This window comes from Ananas comosus, linkage group 15, assembly GCF_001540865.1.
Source record: "Ananas comosus cultivar F153 linkage group 15, ASM154086v1, whole genome shotgun sequence".
In the NCBI taxonomy this organism is placed as follows: Eukaryota; Viridiplantae; Streptophyta; class Magnoliopsida; order Poales; family Bromeliaceae; genus Ananas; species Ananas comosus.
In genome coordinates, this window is record NC_033635.1 from 10,265,203 (window position 1) to 10,287,774 (window position 22,572).

At 34.4% G+C, this 22,572-nt stretch overlaps 1 protein-coding gene across 1 annotated transcript in view; it reads right to left on the minus strand.

Annotated features, from left to right (window-relative positions):
- The window catches only part of LOC109721080 (receptor protein kinase TMK1), a 28,361-nt gene continuing 14,186 nt past the window's right edge, over nt 8,398-22,572 (minus strand). The window contains exons 2-5 of the mRNA XM_020248499.1: nt 11,129-12,948; nt 10,781-11,031; nt 10,343-10,692; nt 8,398-9,204 (exon numbers count right to left, since the gene is read on the minus strand). Coding sequence (XP_020104088.1) covers nt 8,654-9,204; nt 10,343-10,692; nt 10,781-11,031; nt 11,129-12,948 — 2,972 coding nt within the window. The 3' untranslated portion in view covers nt 8,398-8,653. The remainder of the gene's footprint in view (nt 9,205-10,342; nt 10,693-10,780; nt 11,032-11,128; nt 12,949-22,572) is intronic.

The window sequence follows — 22,572 nt, forward strand, 5'->3', positions numbered from 1 at the left end:
ATTTGAGAACCAAACGTGTAATTTATCCTAATCTAATTTAGTTGATTAAATACTGATATAATACTAACATAAAAATAATATAATAACAATCGATAATTAATAATGCGATAATAGTTAAAATATAATATCACTTTTTTATGAGCAACATGTTAATATAGTCTGCCAAATTAAACTTTAAAAATTATAATAAATAAAAATTCTCGGTGGGACGAGAGGATGGTCAACGGAGAATAGTAAAATGAGGTGTTTTTTTAAATTTTTTATATATATTTATTTTATTATATTTATTATTTATTATAAATATTTTTGAGTGGTTAGTAATAGGGTTTGAATGATGGGATTGGATATTTAACGATCTCCTGGGACCCATGACGTGCAAACGAGACCATTGACTCTGATTTTTTTTTTTTTTAATACTTATATTTTATTTCCCCCTCTATATTCTAAAATATTATATTATTATTATTATTATTATTATTATTATTAAATTATTTATTATTTTAATTATTTTTTGACTTAAAAGTGACAAATTTTCCAAAATAACGCAATTGATTTTGACCCCCACTTTGGTCCAAAATCAAATAACAAAAAGAGTGAGAAAAAATAAAATATGAACTCATCTCTTATACTTTTTAACTTTTACGTCATTTATTTTTTATCAAATAAATAGTAAAATAAGTGGAACTTCAATTTCACAATTATACAAACAAACAACGATAAGAAAATAAATTTTATCTGCGCTGTAACTCAGTGAAAAGCCTACTTTAATTTGAACTTGACCTACGAAACAAATTAGTTCCTAATATACACATATATCAATGCTACATTATCCATTTGAATAATATTTTTATTTATCATTGAGAATTAAATAATAAAATTAAAAATATCAGTTTGACAAAGAATTGACCGAATAAAATAATAATTTTTCTTTCAGAGTAAACTATAATATAATATTTTAAAATTTAAAGCCTAAAATAAAAAGAAAATAGCAAAGTTTTAGGGGTTAGGATATTACGTGAGTATCATTTATAACTTTAAAATATCATAATAAAAAGAAAATATATTCTTGTAAATGTTAAAAATTTATAAATATATTCGTAGACTTGTCAAATGTCGTGAAAATTTTTTATTTTAGAAAAGGACTCTTTTGTCTGTATCTCAATCCTCACAGCTGTTAATTTTTTTAAAAATAATCATCTTATATTAAAATAATATAATATTAGAGTAGAACTTAAGAGTCATTGTCGCTAATTATTAATTCAAAAATTTTATGTTATTAAAAATATACAATTAATTCACCTAAAGCGTACAATATAATTATTACGAAGTTTAATTATGACTCGACCCAACCAATTTCATGCCATTTCGAACACGATTTGACCCAACTCAAATTTTTGCTATTTTGAATATAACTCGATCTAATCTGTCATCTCGTTATAGGATAGGATACTAACCCTCCTTTAAGCTGTATTAAGTTTGAATTTTGTCCGACCTTTTGCTTAATTTAATATTTTTTTAATTAGTTTTTCGATGTTAGACGTGACACCGTTGATTGGAGGAGAAAGAAAAAAAAATCATGAAATAATAATTATTGAGTTAGATTACAGAAAACATCCTTATAAATATATATTTTTTTATTTTTTCTTTCTAATTTTTAAAAATTTATATTTATTTTTTCAACATTTCATGTGACACCGTTGATTGGGTATAAATTAAAAAAAAATCATGAAATAATAATTATTGAGTTAGATTACAGAAAACATCCTTATAAATATATATTTTTTTATTTTTTCTTTCTAATTTTTAAAAATTTATATTTATTTTTTCAACATTTCATGTTGTTGTATTTAGTCCTCTCTGTCAGCATTTCATTATTATTCTGTTCATTTTTTTTAATTTATACCAAAAATATTTTTTAAAATAATATAAATATATTAAAAATTATTTTTTTTACAAAATAATAAGAATAATTTAATTATTTTGCCCTCTCTACTGACACCGTACTCCCCTAAAACAACTTTTGAAATTAAAAAAAAGTAAAATATAAACTTTTAAAGTCAAAGAGGCGAAAGTGAAATAGACGAATAATTATAAGAAAATTTTGGAGGAACTCAAAATATTTTTTTATTTGAAAATTAGTTTCCTCTATAATAGTCATCAGTCAAAAGAATAATAGTGGATTGATGGGTTGATGGATTAGACTAATTAAAGACTTTCCTAACCTAGGAGGTAAAGACTTTGACCATGGACTTAATTGGGTCTAAATTGGGGTGACATCACTCTGGTTGGTATTGAGACCTATCTAATGTTATTAGATAAAATGAAGTTAAGAAAAAAATATATAAGAATATGTTTCTGTGTTTTTTGGTGGGACCGCAGAAAATATATAGTAACCGACTCATCGCGATATGCGGAATGGAATATTACGTACAGAAACAAACAAAGTATTTTTCCAACATACTTTCTTATCACACGTAACGCAATCTCTCCACAATCCCAAACCATTCTTATCACACGTAACGCAATCTCTCCACAATCCCAAACAAAGCCTCAGTTCAGTTCAGTTTTTATAATTTTTTTTAAAAAAATATTTTTACTTTAGTATTTTGTGATTTAAAGTGTATCACTATCGTATCCTGTGATTTAATTTTTCTCTTTTTGTTATCCCTTTAATGTAAAAATTCTAATTTCTTTTGCTAAAATCACTTAATTTTAAAAAAATAAAATAAAAGTCGAGAGGTCTCAACAAAAAGGGAGTACAATTGAGTGGCCTATTTTAGAATTGTTTATAGTAGAGGGGTCTCCATACGTTTTTATCGAACCCAATTTTTTCTTTGTTACGTGTTCGCAATCAAAAGCCACAGCATTATAGATGCTGACTCATTAATAATATATCAGTATAATTTTTACTCAGAAAATTTATGTAGTCCGATGCGAATCAGTTTAAGTTGAAAATTCAATGACACGAAAGTACGAAACCCTGAGTTAACCAGAATGCGAGAAATCGGTTACTCAGGTTGATGATCCGAACCACGTAAAATCCAAAGAAGGCCTAACTCGATGGGTTATGAATGGGTCAGGCTTTGGGTATTAAAATTATAATTTTGAATCTGTGCCGGGTTTAAAAATTTTTGGACCTATTATTAAGAATATATATTGACATATATGACAATATGTTATACATACAACTAAATATCTAGTTTTCATATGATGATATATTATAAGTAGTATTAGTATGTAGAGTTATACGCATCACTGAATATATATCAGTCCGGCTAAGATACTATCGATAGCACCAAAGGTTTGATGCTATCGAGTTTTCCACCCTTAGATTTAACCCTTTGATTATTTTTACCCGTTAGATTATGCTTTTCAACCAACCACCCACTCAACGCTAGGGGACCCTCATCATCATAACTGTACATTTCTCAATCCAAGGGCTAAAAAACTAATAGCATCAATAACTTGTTACTATTGATAGTATTTCAGTCTAGTTTAATGTGTACTACGCATTATATTATATGCATTACAACTTTTGATGCTATGAAATTTTGAGATTCAGTTGAATATTGATGATGCTTTAGAGGTAAGCTAAATTTTTGATGTGATCAAATTCCAGTTTTAAACGTTTAAAAATAGATATTTTTATTTCAATTTAATATAACAAAAATGTATATGCGCCAAATGCATGTGGGCGCCTAAACAAAGCCCGATGAGCATTCGGCATTGGGCTTGGGTTTGGAACCGGCGTTAATTTTTTAAAAAAAAAGTTGGGTAAAAGTTCGACCCGAAGCCCAATATTTTTTAGATCAAACTTGCGTGTAGTATGACCCGACCCAAACCCGATCAAGGTCAGCCCCTATTTATAAATAATATAAAAATTTTTACTTATTTTCCTCCGACTACTATTCAAAGTTTTTAAATATATTCTGAAATTATCAAAATACCCTTATAAATCTCAAATCTCATTAGTAAATTCTAGAGGTTTTGGAATATTTGAAGAGATTTCTAAAAATCATTAAGGCATTTTAATCGACCAAGATTATATTAGATATTTCTGAAGTTTTGAAGTGTATATTAGATATTATTCAAATAATTATATAATAAGTAACATTTATATTTACAAAAGATTTTTTAAAAATCTAGCTTATAATTTAAAAAATGACAAAAAAAAAAATCATCCGAATAATGTAATTGCGCTACTAATATCATCTCGAAAGCGAGTTACGTGCAACGAAAAATAGATTATTTGGATGGGTTAGTGTCATTTTCAAAATTTAAGTGCAAAGACGAAATAGCCAGAAAACGTTTTGGAGCATTCGTTCTTCAATGCTATAAAAGAATAGTAAAAATAATTTCAGAAAAAAAAAAAAAATCAGTTCACAGTATAATTTACGCCATGTATATATTCGAGCTATATCGAGCTAAACTCGAGATAGCTGATTCTAACTAGCGTTCGGCTCGTTTATTAAACGAGCGATCAATCTCATGCTCATTTCAAGCGGAACACGAACTGACTCGCAAACAGCGAGCGGGATTAAGAGCTCCGCCTTATATGGATGTATTTACAATTTTATTGATTTGTAGGGTTATAACAAAAAATGCCATTAACCATTATTATTATTATTATTATTATTATTATTATTGTTATATTTTTGGGTAAGCTTCAAATACCACCCTCTGATGTGATTTTGAGCTTTCTTACTTTACTACCGTATGATTTAAAGTGTATTAAGTTAGTGTTTTGTTGTTTCATTTTTATCTTTTCTTTAGTTTTTTCGTTAATATTTCGTTAAATTATATACAAAAAAATTTTAAATATCCCATCTAGATTTATCAAAAATTTTCACTTTAGTACCCATTAGTTTTAACTTTATTACTTATTTATAACAAAAAAAAATTAGTGGAATCGATAATAAAAAGATAAAAATAAAACCACTGGTCACTAAATTGATACACTTTAAACTACAGGGTACTAAAGTGAGAACGTGTGAAACCACGGAGTGGTATTTGAAGTTTTCTCTATATTTTTTTAGTTTTGCGCTTTTGTGAACTCGGTCCATAGACCGTGGTCCACGCAACAAACTTCTTCATTCCCGCCGTAAATTGCGCGGTAGTGTCGAAATTTATTGTGGGCCCCACAAGAGAACCTCGTCCAATGGGACCACGCGGAGTTGCTTAGCTGGCGTTCGCTCAGTGGTCCTGGCTTTTTCCCAGAGGTGGGGCCCACGCACGCGCCAGCCAATCGGCGTCACGCGTTCGCGTAGTCAGAGTGTTTTAGGCTTTTGCTTAGGTGGCGTTTCGTAAAACGAATCAAAATTTTGATATAAAAAATATTATTTATTTAAGATAAAATATTTTTTAATACATTTTTAAGAATTTAGGGAAAATTAAAAATTTTGTTTTTTGTTTTTTTTTTTTTTGAAAAATGAAAAATTAAGCTACCTAAATTTTTTTTTTCTCCAAAACCGGACAAATATAGTTTTTTTTCTTGTAACCAAATAAAATTCGATGAAAAACTAATTTTTGTTCTACAAATTAAATACATATAAAATTTTTTTCCACCGGAAATTATTTTTCACAATTTTACGTTGAACCAAACGGACCCTTTTATCTATAATTATTTTTCATATTAAAAATAAATATTACTTAAATAGAAGCGGAATTACAGGCAAATTTAATTTACGAGAAATTTAACAACAAAATTTAATATTTTGTGGTTAAAAATAATTTCAATCTACTTCACTTTTGATGAAATAAGCATCCCCTTAGGGTATGTTGATGAAAACCTTTTTAATATGAAAAATAATTATAGATAAAAGGGTCCGTTTGGTTCAACGTAAAATTGTGAAAAATAATTTCCGGTGGAAAAAAATTTTATATGTATTNAATATTTTGTGGTTAAAAATAATTTCAATCTACTTCACTTTTGATGAAATAAGCATCCCCTTAGGGTATGTTGATGAAAACCTTTTTAATATGAACATTTTTTTTAATTAAGAGGTAAAAATTTAATTTTTACTGTTTGAAAATTCTGACGTTTATAATTTGGTAGGACAATATTTTTTATCTCTGAGATAATTTATCTTATTTCAAAAAAGACCGAATATGCTATTTTATTTTAGACGTTTAATCTAACTTCTAATTTTCGATCACAATAAAACTATTTTTATACTGAACAGAATATTACTGAATAACTTATTCTGACATCCAAATAGAGCTTGTCAGAATAAGGCTAAATTTTACTTTTATTTTCAAATAATGAGGCGAGTGATATTTTGGATCTCAAACTTTAATTTATTTTAATTTATGGCTCAAGTTTTTTAGATTATCATAATTAAATCATACAATTTAATTTAGTTGATTAAATATGTTTTTGTTTGATATAATAATGACGTGTTATTTTATTCATTGCCATATTACTAGTTACAATACAGTCACATTAGTGACACATTGTCATTCAATCAACTTAATAGCAGCGTGAGATTTAATTACAGTAACTTTAAAAATTAGAGTCAGAAATTATGAGGAATTATAATTCAGGGATCAAAATACCACATATCTTAGAGTTTTAGGGCCAAAATTTATGATTTAGCCTATTTGTAATAATTTACTTATAACATACTTGAGGGTCAATATTAGTTCGCGAAATGGAGTTGGGACGAATTATTTAGAATTTTTTGCATTATTTTTCTATGGGACTGTAAAAAAATATTTTTTAATTAATTAAGTACGATATGGATATCTAATATTAACAAGCATGAAATTAATTATTTCAATCCAAAAAGTACTATAAAAACTTGTGAAAAAAAATTAAAAAAAAAAAAAAAGAGATTATGGGAGAGGGACACTCTGAAATGTGACAAGGGGCTTGGAATAGCAAGCCCAATTCCCAAGATGGTGACATCTAATAACAAGCTACAAGTTCTTAATCACATGATAATTATTAATTATAAGCACATGAAAACCCCATTTCTCAAGGTTGTCACATGTAGTGGGTAATCACATGTTATTTAACACTCTTGATACAACCAATAAATGCATGAGAAATTTTTCATAAAATTATACTTAATTATTGTGTTGTTATTGTATGATGAATGATTAAAAAAAAAAAAAAAAGGTAAACTTCAAATATCACTCCTGTGATTTCGCACTTTCTCACTTTTAGTGCCCTATAGTTTAAAGTGTATCAAGTTAGTGTACTGTGGTTTCATTTTTATCTTTTCGTCAGCTTTGTCGTTAATATTTCGTTAAATTATATACGAAAAACTAAAGATACTCCATTTAGATTTATCGAATATTAACTTTAGTACCCTTTCGTTTTGACTGTCACTGATTTAACGAAAAAATTAGTGGAATCAATAATGAAAAGATAAAAATAAAACCACAGGATACTAAATTAATACACTTTAAACCATAGAGTATTAAAATGAGAAAGTATGAAACCACATAGCTGGTATTTGAAGTTTTTTCTTAAAAAAAATTATGCTCAACTGTTCTATGATAATTAAAAAAATTTTACTTTACTATTATATTTGATAGTAAATTTTTTTGAGTAAGAGTAAAAATAAAATCACAAATAGTTATATAAAATTTTTTGAACTATAAAGTGGCAAGCAAAAAGAAGCTTAATTATAGGGAGCAAATTGAAGTTTATTGTTTTTTAATTATGGAAAATGATTTGGGTTATCTATCAAATCTATCATATGCAATGATTCCTAACATTTGCTGTTATCCTATTTGCATTAGGTGGCATCTCAAACCTTTTTGATTACAGTTATTATTATTTCCTTTTTTTTAAAGTAGGATAAACTTTCCATATGTGCTCAAAATTTAGGGTTTAGAAGAGATTTTTTTAGAGGTGTGGAGTCTACATCCAAGTCATTAAAACAATAATAAAATATTTTGTAATATTTGACTGATGCGGCATTTTTTAAAATACCGAATTTATAGGCTGTTGATGAGCTGACATACATAATTTGATTTAGAAGTCATATGATCATCTTAGTTTCGTAGAATCGTGAATTCAAATCCTCATTACAAATATTTGATGGATTAAAATTCCAATAGATTAAATCATAATATCTTAGCTTAGCTATCATTAGCTCTACATATCTTTCACATCTATCATGCATATGAATATTGGTGTTAAATGCAATTTTTGAACTATTTTTTATTAATGTCTATACATTTTTTGATTCTAGAAAATTTAAAAATCACTACTAATTTCTTAAAATAATTCTACTTAATCAGCACTTCTGCAAAAACTCTGTCTGACGAAATTTAAAATTTACTCACATCAAAAGGAAATTATTATTGTTATTATTATTTTTCAAGTATGTCTCATCATTAGGCAATGAACAATACAAAGTCTAAAGTAAATGGGGTACAAGGACATTAAAACATAGAGAAGATCAAGTGGCTTAACTAAGATCATCATACAACATACATAAAGAAGTTAAAAAGAAAATAATAAAAAGAGAGAGAAAAAGAAAAAGGAAAAGGAAAAAAAAACCAACAACAACAACAACAACAACAACAACCAAAACCAAACCAAGAGGAGCATCTAGAGGGAATGAACAAAACCTCACTCAACAACCCATAAATAGTACATTCCATTCTCTCTCTCTTTTTCTTCTTTTTTTCACTTAGACTACCTCCCATCCGCCGACGTAAACGAGTCGGCGAACCCCGGCGGCCGTGTCGGTATGCTCGTCTGCGTGTTGTCCAGGCTGGCGAGGAACGACGACGACGATGTGGCGCCGTCGATGTAGCTGCTGGTGCCGCCGTTCTCGAATGCCTGCCACTTCTTGAGCGCCTGCGGGAGCGTCATGTCTAGGTCGATGCCGTAGCTGTCCTGGTCGGAGTCGGGGTCGGACGGTTTCCACAGCTCCGCGAGGGTCGAGAGCACGTTGACCGCGTGGCCCATGTCGGGCCGCTGGTGCGGCTCGCGCGCGCAGCAGTGGCCCGCCAGCTCGGCCACCGTGCTGACGCTCGCGAGGGTCTCCCCGTCGGAGACGTCGATGGTGGGGTCGATGGCCTTGCGGAAGGTGTCCTTGTTGAGCTGCATTCGGCGGAACCAGGTGACCAGGTGGACGCTCTCCTCCGGTTGCGTCTCGTCCAACGCCTTTCGGCCGGTGATTAGCTCCATTAGAATCACGCCGAAGCTGAACACATCGGCTTTCGTCGTCACCCGGCCAGTAACTGCAAAAGAAGTGATATTCAAGTACAATTAGGGTTTGCTTAGATTGTAACACTTTTTTTTTATCATCTTAACATTGTTTTCTTGATGTTAACAGTTGAAACCCACTGTTGATATTTAGCCTGTCATTGTCATGTAGATATATATATAAAACAATAAAAGAAACTGATAAGATTAAGCAACTGTCACTTTCTTTTATGGCGTTTTCCGACAAATCTCATTATATTGTAACATGAAAATATATGACAATATCATGTTTACAGCTTCAAAACATTGAATTTCATGTCGACACTCGTATATCATTTATTTCATCATCAGTGTGTCAGATAAAGTCTATACAATGTAAAGCAACAAATGAAGAAGCTAAATCTGTCTATGTTGAACATTTTCCGATTAGCGTATTCGCTATTTTACTTTTGAAGCAATCAATCAGAGAATCGCATATATTACTCATCGTGAAGTTAAAAACATATCTAGCAGCAGCAGGTGAGAGAGAGAGAGAAGAATAGCATAAAAACAGGGAAACTGGAGACAAGAATAGCTTTACATCTAATTTTACATCCTACATTAACTGCGATAATAAATGATTCTACAGTGTTAACAGAAATAAATTTGGATGCAATAAGGTCTTGTTTAGATGTCCGAGTAAGTTATTCTAAGATAATTTATTCAGTATGACGCCGAAAGGTGAAGTTCAATTCTTACTCCTTTAAAGGCTTTGGCATCCACGATTCGGCAAGAAAGCATATTGTGATTTATCTTATTCTGGAAAAATGACTTCAAAGATGCTATTCCATTTTAGACATTTCGCCATATTCGTAGCTTCCGATTATAATAGAAAATCCTTGTACCAAATAGGATATCACTGGAAAACTTATTCCGACATTCAAACAGGACCTAAAAGGATCACACAATTCCACGGTTGATTGGAATAGTAGTATTTTGGTTATCTTAGCATAATCTAATTTGAGCACAACAATTATGTCTAACTGTTTAAACCTGCATTCGACACAATAAGTAAGATAACCCAAGTAACTTAACCTGTACTACTATTTCCCAACCAATAATCCACAACCTTAACTAGAGCACGAATATACTCAAATTACCACCATTAGGATGTAAGGAATCTAGAAAGATCACCTGCATACTCTGGCGCGAGATACCCGAAAGTCCCGGCCAGCCTGGTCTCAACAGAACAGCACTTCCCATCAGCAGGAGCGAGCCGGACCAGCCCGAAATCGGCGACCTTGGCCTTCATATCATCTCCGAGTAGTATATTCGACGGCTTCAGATCCCTGTGGATGAAGCTCTGATGCGCCAAACTATGAAGATACTCCACGCCTCTCGCCACGTCCAACGCGATGCTCAATCGCTTCTTCCACTCCAACGGCTTCAGCCCTTCCTCCTTCCAATCAAACAGGTGGCGGCTCAGCGTCCCCTGCGGCATGTACTCGTAGACCAAGAGCCTCTCGTTGCCGTCCAAGCAATACCTGTTGATGTAAGGCATTTAGAACACTATCACATCACAACTTAAGCTGAGCTTTTAGAGGAGAACGGTCGATTCGTATATGCAAATACCCGAGAAGAGAGACCAAGTTACGGTGCCGGACTTTGGTTAGAACCGCGATCTCCGACTTGAACTCGTTCAAGCCCTTGGTGCCCATCGCGCCGGCCGCCTCCATTCTCTTGACGGCGATCTTGGTTCCGTCGTGGAGCTCGCCCTTGTAGACGGTTCCGAATCCGCCGCGGCCCAAGATGTTCTCCTCGCTGAAGTTGTTCGTCACGTTCCGGAGCACTTGAATGGAGATGACCATGTTCCCTGCCTCGACCTTACGATTGCGAATTCGATCACACGTTTAGCATTCTCATTATCATTTTCTACTCTAATGCATTGATTGTTCAATTGTAAAGCCTAGCCATACTCACAACGTGGACGTCGCTCGGACCGCTGCTGCTCGTGCGGCTGTGGGTGTCGCTCGCCGGCCCCGCCCCGCCATTGGGGGCGGCCACGGTGATCTTGACGACATCGGGATCGGACCCTGAGTGGCGCGGGTGGATCACCGTCGTGTTCGGGCTCTGCACCCTGCTGAACCGCTGCTCCTTTCGCTTGTAGTAGCAGAACCCCAGCACACCGGCCAAGCTAAGGGCCGCAACCGCCGCGACTACCGAACCAACGATGACCCCCACCGAAGAAGACGATGGCCTCCGGCTATCGACACCATCACCACTGCCCGGTGAGCCCGACGTGTTCGACCCATTGCCGCCGCCGCCGCCGCCGTCGTTAGAGCCAGCTCCGGAGCTCGAATTCCCCGCCCCCGGAGCGGGGCCGTCCTCTCCGATATTCGGATTCCCCGCGGTGTTCACCAGCACGTTCTTGCGAAACGCGGGCACCGGCCCCCAGAGCGAGTTATTGGCCACGTCCAATTCCTTGAGCGCCGGCGAATTCGCGAGCTCCGCGGGGATGGTCCCGGAGATGTTGTTGTTCGACAGAAGCAGCCGCTGCAGCGAGGGGAACTTGGCGAAATCCGGCGATATCGTCCCGGAGAGCCCCATCCGCTGGAAGCTGATCACCGTGACGTTCCCCGCGGCGTCGCAGCTGACGCCAATCCAGTTCCCGGCGCACGGGTCGTTGCCCTTCCAATTCTGCGCGAAGCGCACCGGGTACCCGAACGACCGGGCGACGGACAGCAGGAGGTCCACGCGGGGGTCGCAGTCGCCGGGGGCGTCGCGGCAGAAGCTCTCGCTGGAGACGACGAGGTCGAGGTCGGCGACGGTGGGGGGGAAGACGGGGACGGGGCCCTGGAGGAGGTTGTTGGTGAGGGTGAGCTTGGCGAGCGAGGGGAGCGCGGTCAAGGCGCTCGGGACAATGCCGGTGAGGCGGTTGTCGCGGAGTTGGAGGTCGCGGAGGTCGGCGAGGGCGGAGAGGTCGTCGGGGAGGGGGCCGGAGAAGTCGTTGGAGTGGAGCCAGAGCTGCTGGAGGGAGGAGAGGTTGGCGAGGAAGGAGACGGGGCCGGAGAGGCGGGAGGGGCCGAGCTGGTTGTTGAGCCAGAGGGAGCGGAACGGGGCGGAGGCGGAGGCGGAGGCGAAGGAGGAGGGGACGGGGCCGGAGAGGGAGTTGAAGGCGAGGGCGAGGTGGGAGAGGGAGGGGAATGCGGAGGCGAGGAAGGAGGGGAGGGGGCCGGAGAGGTTGGCGGAGTTGGCGGAGAAGTTGACGAGGGCGGCGGCGTCGCGGAGGGAGGCGGGGAGCTGCCAGGCGGAGAAGGGGTTGTTGTCGAGGGAGACGGCGGAGAGGGAGGAGAGGCCGGAGAAGAAGTCGGGGGGGAGGGAGGAGAAGCGGTTGGAGTGGAGGAGGAGGACTTGGAGGGAGGAGAGAGCGGGCGGGGAGAGGGAGGGGAGGGGCCCGGAGAGGAGGTTGGAGTGGAGCTCGAGGCGGGTGAGGGAGGAGAGGTTGCGGACGGCCGGGGGGAGGGAGCCGGAGAGGGAGCGGTTGCCGGCCTGGATGGCGACGACGCGGCCGTCGGGCGAGCAGGACACGCCGGGCCAGCTGCCGGCCGGGGTGCAGGGGTCGGGGTTCGAGCTGCCGCCCCAGCCCAGCGCGCGGTCCGCGCCCAGGGCCGCCGCCAGCTCCCGCATCGCCGCCAAATCCCCCGGGTCCGTGTCCGCCAACACGCCGCCGCCGCCGCCGCCGATGATCCACGCCCACACGAGAATAATGAGAATCCCGCCGCCGCCCTGCGGCGCCACACCTGCCACGCCATTAGGTTTTTTCTTTTTTTCTTTTTTTTTTGTTTTTTTTTTTTTTTTTTTGAGAAAAGAAGGGTATTGTTTTTTTTTGGAAGGAAGAAAAAGTGATGTGATTATAGAACGGAAGAGAGAGAGAGAGACAGAGAGATGAGGAGAGGAGAATGGTGGGAGAAAGGGAGGAGTAGAGTAGGAGTAGAGTAGAGGGGGGGGGGCACAATGGGGAGAGCACATGGGAGGAGTGAAGGTGGGGCCCACTGCTTTGGTAATGTATTCAAAATTAGGAACACAGAGAGAAGAAGAGAGAGAGGAAGAGAGAGAGAGAAGAGAGAGAGGAGAGGTGGATTCCGGTGAAGAGGGGTAGCGTGGACTGCTGCGGCTTACAACTGGAGCTTCACAAGCTTTGAGAAAAAGCCGCTGTTTAGTTGCATATAGTTATAACTATTTTATATATAATAATAATATATATATATATGATGTTTAATTTAATGAATGTGAATTTAATTGTTGTAGGTGATGTTGTATAAGAAAATCGTAGAACACAGTAAAAATATTCGTTCATATTTTTTATGAAAACGATTAGCGCTAGAATATGATGAATTTCGGATCATAGATGTTGATTTATATGTTCTCAAATTATCCATAAAAGTTTTCTAAAATTCCAAACTCATGGTAGATCGAGCTATGAATGTGCTAAATCTATAATTTACCGTTCAAGATCCTCTGCAAACAATAGGTTAATAAAGAATGTTGTTTCTCTCTTTCACGAGAGAGCTAACAAATTACTCACAAATTTATAAGTGAGAAAATAGCCCGTATATTTATAAGGGCTCATAAAACCCTAATAAGTAAATAAAAGATTAGGCCAAATCAATTTATAATTGTTATCCTAATACTGCTAGAATATATTTCAAATTAGCTTTTTAATTTAAAAGCGAGATTAAGTTTAATCTAATTAGACATAATAATCATCGGATCCAGCCCGATTGCGAGCATATCCAATTCAGTTTAACCGAATGCCAACAAAAATAAATCATTGCAGAAGGGTTGCGCGAACTGCGCTTTATCAACAGGAGCTCTATGAAGCTCCACTTTTGAAAACTACATAACTATTTAAATTTAGTATTTAGTTTAATATACTTGAATCCAAATGTTGCAATTGAAACTGAATAAGATGGCTTTTTTTTTTTTTTTTTGAGAGATAGGTAGCACGCTATCTGCTTCATTTATTTTATTTAGAAATAAACTTAGCTGAAAATATGAATCAATTAGGATTCGAACTTGAGTCTCGAGTATCATCCACTAAATCCTTTGCCACTTGCTCTAGGGCTGTTTAGTTAGATACAGATAGTATATATATCGTATATAAATTTAAATATGCTATTTAATTTACTGTATTTAAAATTTAACTATTGCAGTTAAAATTATATAAGGAGAGTTTTGGAACTACATCCAAATTAATCATAATTTAAACTGCAATAATTAAAAATAATAGCTTTAACGTTTAGCATCATTGTCTTTCTTTAGTTTTTGAAAAATAATAATTGTGTATAATTTAATATATTAGAGAAAAGGATTTTTTTTGTTGTTGTTATAGGAACAATGCTACTTTACTATCGATATTATCACGCGCTTGGCACTATCAAATTTTCAGTCGTTGGATGAAAAAATATACGGTTAGAATGATAGTGATCTTTTAAGATTGAGCAGGTGGTTGGTTGAATAATACAATCTAACGGATGGAGATGATCAAAGGGTAGATCTAACGGCAGAAAATTCGATAGTACAAAAAGATTGATACTATCGATAATACAGCAGCCGAACTCGTTGTTATAGTTAATCAACTTATAATACATTCCACTTATAAGTGAAAGATTATGACTTATATTTTTTATAAAAAAAAATAGGAACTAAAATTTTATTGGGGGACAGGTTGTTTGAGGAGGCGAATTTACGAAAATGCCCCTATTACTGTTAAGTTATTAAATGGCCGAGAGTGTTGATAAGGGAGGGTTTCAAAAGAAGCAAAATACGGCGAGGAAAGGAGGTAGGGTGTTTGCTTGTTTCCGTGCACCGGATCCTCTACACCCCTGGATGTTCAAAATTAGTACAACCCGATGATTTTTATTTTTGTGAAAAAACTTCAAATACCACATGTGGTTTCACACTTTCTCACTTTAATACTATGTGGTTTAAAGTGTATTAATTTAGTATCATGTGGTTTCATTTTTATATATATATTTTTTTATCGATTTCACTAATTTTTTTTCGTTAAATCAGTGACAAAGTTAAAATTAAATAGTACTAAAGTGTATATTCGATAAATTTAGATGGGATATCTGAAGTTTTTTGTATATAATTTAACAAAATATTAAAGAAGAAGCTGACGAAAAGATAAAAATGCAACCACAAGACACTAACTTGATACACTTTAAATTACAGCGTACTAAACTAAGAAAGTGTGAAACCACGTGGGTGGTATTTAAAGTTTATCCTATCTTTTATTCTTATTTTTATTTTTCCTTCTGAGAGAGGAATCTACTGTAAATTTTATATAAATATTTATTTGAATAGTATTTTCTGAAGAGAAAATTTTTTTATATATACTACCGATATATTAGCAAATACAGATAGTTTTTTTATATATACTATCTATTATAAAGGCACTTTAATTATTAAATTAGTTACAACAATTTTTTTTAATGAAGTAAAATCAAAATCATGTATCATATTGAAGCTCTTATCAGAGGCTTAGCCACCGTTTGGTTGGGGATTAAGGGGTGGAATAACTCCTTAACCCCCAATTTATACCCAAACACCACTCTTTTGGGGTGGGGTTAGTAAACCCCACCCCAAACCGGGTTAGTGGGGTTTACTAACCCCACTCCCCCTCCCAACTTTAACCCCGCACGCATTCCGAGCCCTCACCTTTTTCTTCTTTATCAATCATTAACCCCACTCCCCCTCCCAACTTTAACCGAGCACGCATCCCGAGCTCTCACATTTTTCTTCTTTATCAATCATTATCTTCTTATCCCACCTACTCCAACCAAACACTTTTTTTCATTATCCTATACTAACTCCAACCTCCAACCAAACACAAAAAAATTTTAACACCATTTTAACTCTGAACTTAACCCTATCCCTGGAATAGCTACTTTTTCTTAACCCCGAACCAAACGGGGGCTTAGAGTTTTATTCCTGCTTTTCAGTGCAAGAAAGGCTCCAAAATTTTTTGTTTCTCAAATATTTTATTGTAAGTTGCTGCTGCTAAAAGTAAAAGTAGAAACAAAAGCAAAAATAGCGACCGTATATCTCAAATAGTTTGTCGCCACGAACTAGAATTGAAAGTATTTGTATAAAAAAATTATAAAAATAAACGATGCATTCAAATATACTATAGCAACTAGATATCTCAACTAGATTTATAGTTATATAAATTGCGTAAAATATACTATATAAATCTGTAAAGGTAAATGGCATATTCAAATTCTAAAGTTAAAGAGTCACTAATTTGTTCAAATTAAATAAATTAAAAGATTAAATAGTAAAATTAAAATATTCCAATATTAAATAGTCAAATACAAATAAATAATAATTGAGGTAAATTTTATATATATTTATCTACAATAAATAAATATAAGATATAGGGAAAACTTCAAAAACCCCTATGTGGTTTCACACTTTTTCATTTTAGCACCATGTGGTTTAAAGTGTATTAAGTTAGTACCCTGTGGTTTCTCACTTTATCACTTTAGTACCCTGTGGTTTAAAGTGTATCAAGTTAGTACCATATGGTTTTGCACTTTATCACTTTAGTACCCTGTGGTTTCACACTTTATCACTTTAGTACTCTGTGATTTAAAAAACCACAGGGTACTAACTTGATACAAAATTAAAACCACAGAATACTAAAGTGATAAAGTGCAAAACCACAGGGTACTAACTTGATACACTTTAAACCACAGGGTACTAAAGTAATAAAGTGAGAAATCATAAGGTACTAACTTGATACATTTTAAACCATAGGATATTAAAGTGAAAAAAATTGAAACCATAAGGGAGGTTTTTGAAGTTTTTCCTAAGATATATCTTAAGGAAGAAGACTAGAAAAGGGAAAAGTTGTGTGGGAAGGGAAACTGCTGTCTTCCTAACCCACTTATTAGTTGGCATGACAAGGCAGGCATGGCAAAGGGATTTGCTTCCAAGGTGAATTTCCCAAACTACCCTTCCCCCAAAATGTTAATTACCAAGGCCAAGGATGTTGTATTGTTGTGCTATGTTGATATATATATATTGAGTTGACCGAGAATGCTATCGAGAGCAAATGGGCTCCGCTGTCACTTATTTGTTTTTGATGATAGAGCCTCCAAATCGACGATCGGTATCGTTGAACATGATCTATACCACTTGAAGCATTTAGAAATCAAATTTCATACTTTTCCGATATTTTTCTCTTGTCCATCAAGTTGACACAAAATGAATGGCTAAAAATAATTTATTTTAAACAAGTGGCGATAAAAATCTTACAATCAGAATCGAGAGTATAGATCTTGTTTTAAATAGTTAAAAAAAATTTCTAACCAAAATTCAATTGATTTGGATATCTTTACACTGTTAAACGAAAAAATGCCTCATATCGACTATTAAAATTATAAATTTTGAAACCTTTTCATCATTAGGTTAATATTGTCAAAAAGATTTGAAATTTGGTTTCTAGATATTTCAAGTGGTATAGATCATGTTTAATGGTGCCGATCGTTGATTTGAAGGCTCCATCATCGAAAACAAATGGGTGGCAACGGAGCCCGTTTGCTACCGATAGTATTCTAGCTCAACTCACTCTCTCTCTCTCTCTCTCTCTCTCTCTCTCTCTCTCTCTATATATATATATATATATATATATATATATANTACAAGTATGTGAATAAGAAAAATAGTGTTTGGATAAAAATTGGATTGTTCTCCGGGATAAGAATAATTTAAAATAGTTTTATAACCGAGAACTACTATTCTTGTTATTGTTGTTGTTGTTGTTGTTGTTGTTTATTATCACTGTGGAGAGAGGAGGAACACCAAACTCAAACCTACTCCAACTAGACAAAAGGTCTCCTACTAATGCTGCACATTGAAAGATATTTTAGTGGAATCACAGCAGTCATAGTTTAATTAATACGGGTCACTTCAATGTAAAGCATGTGTCACCGCTAACGAAATGCGACACCTTCAGAATTTAAAATATTTCTGTATGTAGAATTGGGCTGAAATACTATTAATAGTATTTGACCCTTTTAACTATCAAATTTTCAACTCTTAAATAAAAAATTGTAAGGTTAGAATGATATTAGTTCCTTAGAATTGAGTGGTCCCCCTAGGGTTGAGTGGTTTTCACTGTGTTATAATATTTAATTCAATAGTTAGAAATGATCAAAGAAATTGATCCAAAGGCTAAAAACTTGATAGCAAAATGAGCCAAATACAATTAATAGTATTCTAGCCCAACTCCTATATGTAAAATTTATTAGAGCTAAATCTTTTAACTAGATGATAGAATTTTGTGCAGTGCCTAGGTCCAAGAGGTTATGAGAGTTGAGTGAGACTAGTTTACAGTAAATTTAGGATAGATGACCCTTTTTGGCAAACACTAGTTGGAAGTGCGAGATCAGTTTTTAGCTGAGTCAAAATTATTCAGTGAGTAAGAGCGCGACCCTCTCGTTGACGGCCGTTGTGGGTGAAGCACAACTCTCCATAATATCGGCAAGTCTAGCTAGATAATTCTTATATCACCTTATACTTATGAGTGTGTTTTAGTCTGGTGAAAATGTCAGAATTTAATGGAGAAGGGGGGAGGAGAAATGTGACACCTTCTAAGATATGGAATAATTCTATATAAAGGTTTAATAATACTAAATTTCTTAACCTAATCTTAGCATGGTGGTGGTGGTTAAGTCTGAGAGGTTAAGAGAGTTGAGCAATCTAAAATAAATTTAAGATCTGTAACGCTTTCGAAAAGCGCAGCGTTTTACAAAAATAAGCAAAATATTTTTCAATCACACTTTTTACTGAAAACAAATGAGTACAAAAGAGCCTATACTCATAAGAGTATAGTAGCCGGACTCTATATATATATATATATATATATATATATATATATATATATAGAGTCCGGCTACTATACTCTTATGAGTATAGGCTCTTTTGTACTCATTTGTTTTCAGTAAAAAGTGTGATTGAAAAATATTTTGCTTATTTTTGTAAAACGCTGCGCTTTTCGAAAGCGTTACAGATCTTAAATTTATTTTAGATTGCTCAACTCTCTTAACCTCTCAGACTTAACCACCACCACCATGCTAAGATTAGGTTAAGAAATTTAGTATTATTAAACCTTTATATAGAATTATTCCATATCTTAGAAGGTGTCACATTTCTCCTCCCCCCTTCTCCATTAAATTCTGACATTTTCACCAGACTAAAACACACTCATAAGTATAAGGTGATATAAGAATTATCTAGCTAGACTTGCCGATATTATGGAGAGTTGTGCTTCACCCACAACGGCCGTCAACGAGAGGGTCGCGCTCTTACTCACTGAATAATTTTGACTCAGCTAAAAACTGATCTCGCACTTCCAACTAGTGTTTGCCAAAAAGGGTCATCTATCCTAAATTTACTGTAAACTAGTCTCACTCAACTCTCATAACCTCTTGGACCTAGGCACTGCACAAAATTCTATCATCTAGTTAAAAGATTTAGCTCTAATAAATTTTACATATAGGAGTTGGGCTAGAATACTATTAATTGTATTTGGCTCATTTTGCTATCAAGTTTTTAGCCTTTGGATCAATTTCTTTGATCATTTCTAACTATTGAATTAAATATTATAACACAGTGAAAACCACTCAACCCTAGGGGGACCACTCAATTCTAAGGAACTAATATCATTCTAACCTTACAATTTTTTATTTAAGAGTTGAAAATTTGATAGTTAAAAGGGTCAAATACTATTAATAGTATTTCAGCCCAATTCTACATACAGAAATATTTTAAATTCTGAAGGTGTCGCATTTCGTTAGCGGTGACACATGCTTTACATTGAAGTGACCCGTATTAATTAAACTATGACTGCTGTGATTCCACTAAAATATCTTTCAATGTGCAGCATTAGTAGGAGACCTTTTGTCTAGTTGGAGTAGGTTTGAGTTTGGTGTTCCTCCTCTCTCCACAGTGATAATAAACAACAACAACAACAACAACAACAATAACAAGAATAGTAGTTCTCGGTTATAAAACTATTTTAAATTATTCTTATCCCGGAGAACAATCCAATTTTTATCCAAACACTATTTTTCTTATTCACATACTTGTATTTATTCCTGTAATAACTAGTTCTTGCTTATATCCGAACCAAACGGAAAGAGTACAATATATTCCCCTGAAAAAAGTAGTGGTGTGTGTGAGTGGGAAAGGGGAAGGTGCATGCTGAACCCTGACCAACAGTTGGCAGGACAACTCAGGCATGCAGCTAGTGGTCCTCTCCAGGATATGTATGGAGGAAATGTTGTGTCCAAAACGTACTTTGTCCCTTGTAGGTCAAATAATTGCCCAAAATATTAAAATTTTATTTGAGTGGATAAATATTTTCTTAGTTATATATTATTTTTTCACAGATTAATTATATATAATTTTTTGTAAATATATCGAATAATAAATATATTCTTACAAAATTTAATTTTTCAGCTTTATTTTTGTAAACATTTAGTGATATTCATATTTGCTCCTTTAGTTTGTTATCGTTAGAGCACTGTTTATTTTTTAACAACAGTTAAATGAAATGATATTTTTGTCTTTACAAAGATACCCCTCCAGAAGCCCTATCTGTTAGAATTATACCGAAATGCTCTCCCAAAAAAATATTTTACTCAATAATATAAGAGGAATAAAAAAGTTAATTAAACTCATTTACTAATCGGGCTTAAGTATTTCACTCATTGTTAGTTATATTTTTCTAACGGATCCTAACAATAGGAGTATATTTGAAAATAGTAGGAGAGAATTTACTTGTGCGGTTATAAATAAGACGTTTGTTTCTTCAAAAAGTTTGCTATTCATGATTTGATAGAATAGAATAATATAAATATTTTATCTAAAATATAATTCTTTTTATTTTGAAAAATGTAATTTGAAGTTCAGATATAATATTATATTCTAAATATTTAATCACACTTCTGATCAATTAAATATATACTATTTTAAATAAATTTTAAAAATATATCTGAATAAAATTTTTATATATTTCATTTCCTAGTGTTTTTTTTAAGAGAAAACTTCAAATACCATTGCTGTGGTTTCGCACTTTTTCACTTTAATACCCTATGGTTTAAAGTGTATTTATTTAATATCATGTGGTTTGGCACTTTCTCACTTTAGTACCCTGTGGTTTAAAGTGCATCAATTTAGTACTCGGTGGTTTCATTTTCCTCTTCTCGTTGGCTCCTCTGCTAATATTTTGTTAAATTATATACAAAAAATTTCAAATATCCTACCTAATTTTATCGAATATTTACTTTAGTACCCTTTAGTTTTAACTTCGTCACTGATTTTTTTTTCCTCCGTTAATATTTCGTTAAATTATATACAAAAAAACTTCATATACTCTATCTAGGCTTATCGAATATTCACTTTAGTATCTTTTAATTTTAACATTGTCACTGATTTAACGAAAAAAATTAGTGCAATTGATAATAAAAAGAGAAAAATGAAACCACCTGTTACTAACTTGATACACTTTAAACTATAGAGTACTAAAGTGAGAAAATGAGAAATCACAGGGGCTAACTTGATATATTTTAAACTATAAGGTATTAAAGTGAAAAATATGTTTTTACCATGAACTTGAAAAAAAGAAGTATCTTGAAATTTTGAAGGAAAAAGCATCACGAAAGTTCTAGTGACCAGGGTAGTGTAAAAAAAAAATGATACAACTACCAGGGACACGTGGCAGGTAATGGCCACCTGTGTATAAATATATATAGACTTATATATTTATTATTATTATATTATATTATATATATTGTAGATTCTTGGACCTTTATCCAAAACTCGATTTATTTCTAAATTAGTTATTTGTTTCTTTTTATATATATATTCATAGTAATATATATATATCTATTATATAATATATATAGTAAACGTTATAGAAATTTTGACACATGACAGACGGAAACTTCAAAAGGAATAAAAAATATTCCCTATATGTTCTAGGAATTAGCGTCACAACGGCGTTTGATCGAGCTTAATTAAAAAAATCGTCAAATAAGACACGAACGCCGTTTTGCTTAAGAAAATTTAGCTTCTTATTGTATCTATAAAAAGAAATCCAAAAAAAGATAAAAAATTATTCCCATGAGTATTTTTTTACGGCTACTGTAATTAAAATAGATCTTTAAATAAGAACGATCGCTGGTTGGTGCTGAGCTCGTGGCCCAGGCCACGGTTGATGATTAATCTGGTTAAAAAATATGCATCTTATCAAAAAATTTTAACTTATAGTGGATAAAAATTAAATTTTAAAGTTTTTGAAATGAATATGAAATTTAAATTTTTGCTGCTTTTTTTTAAACTATTTATAT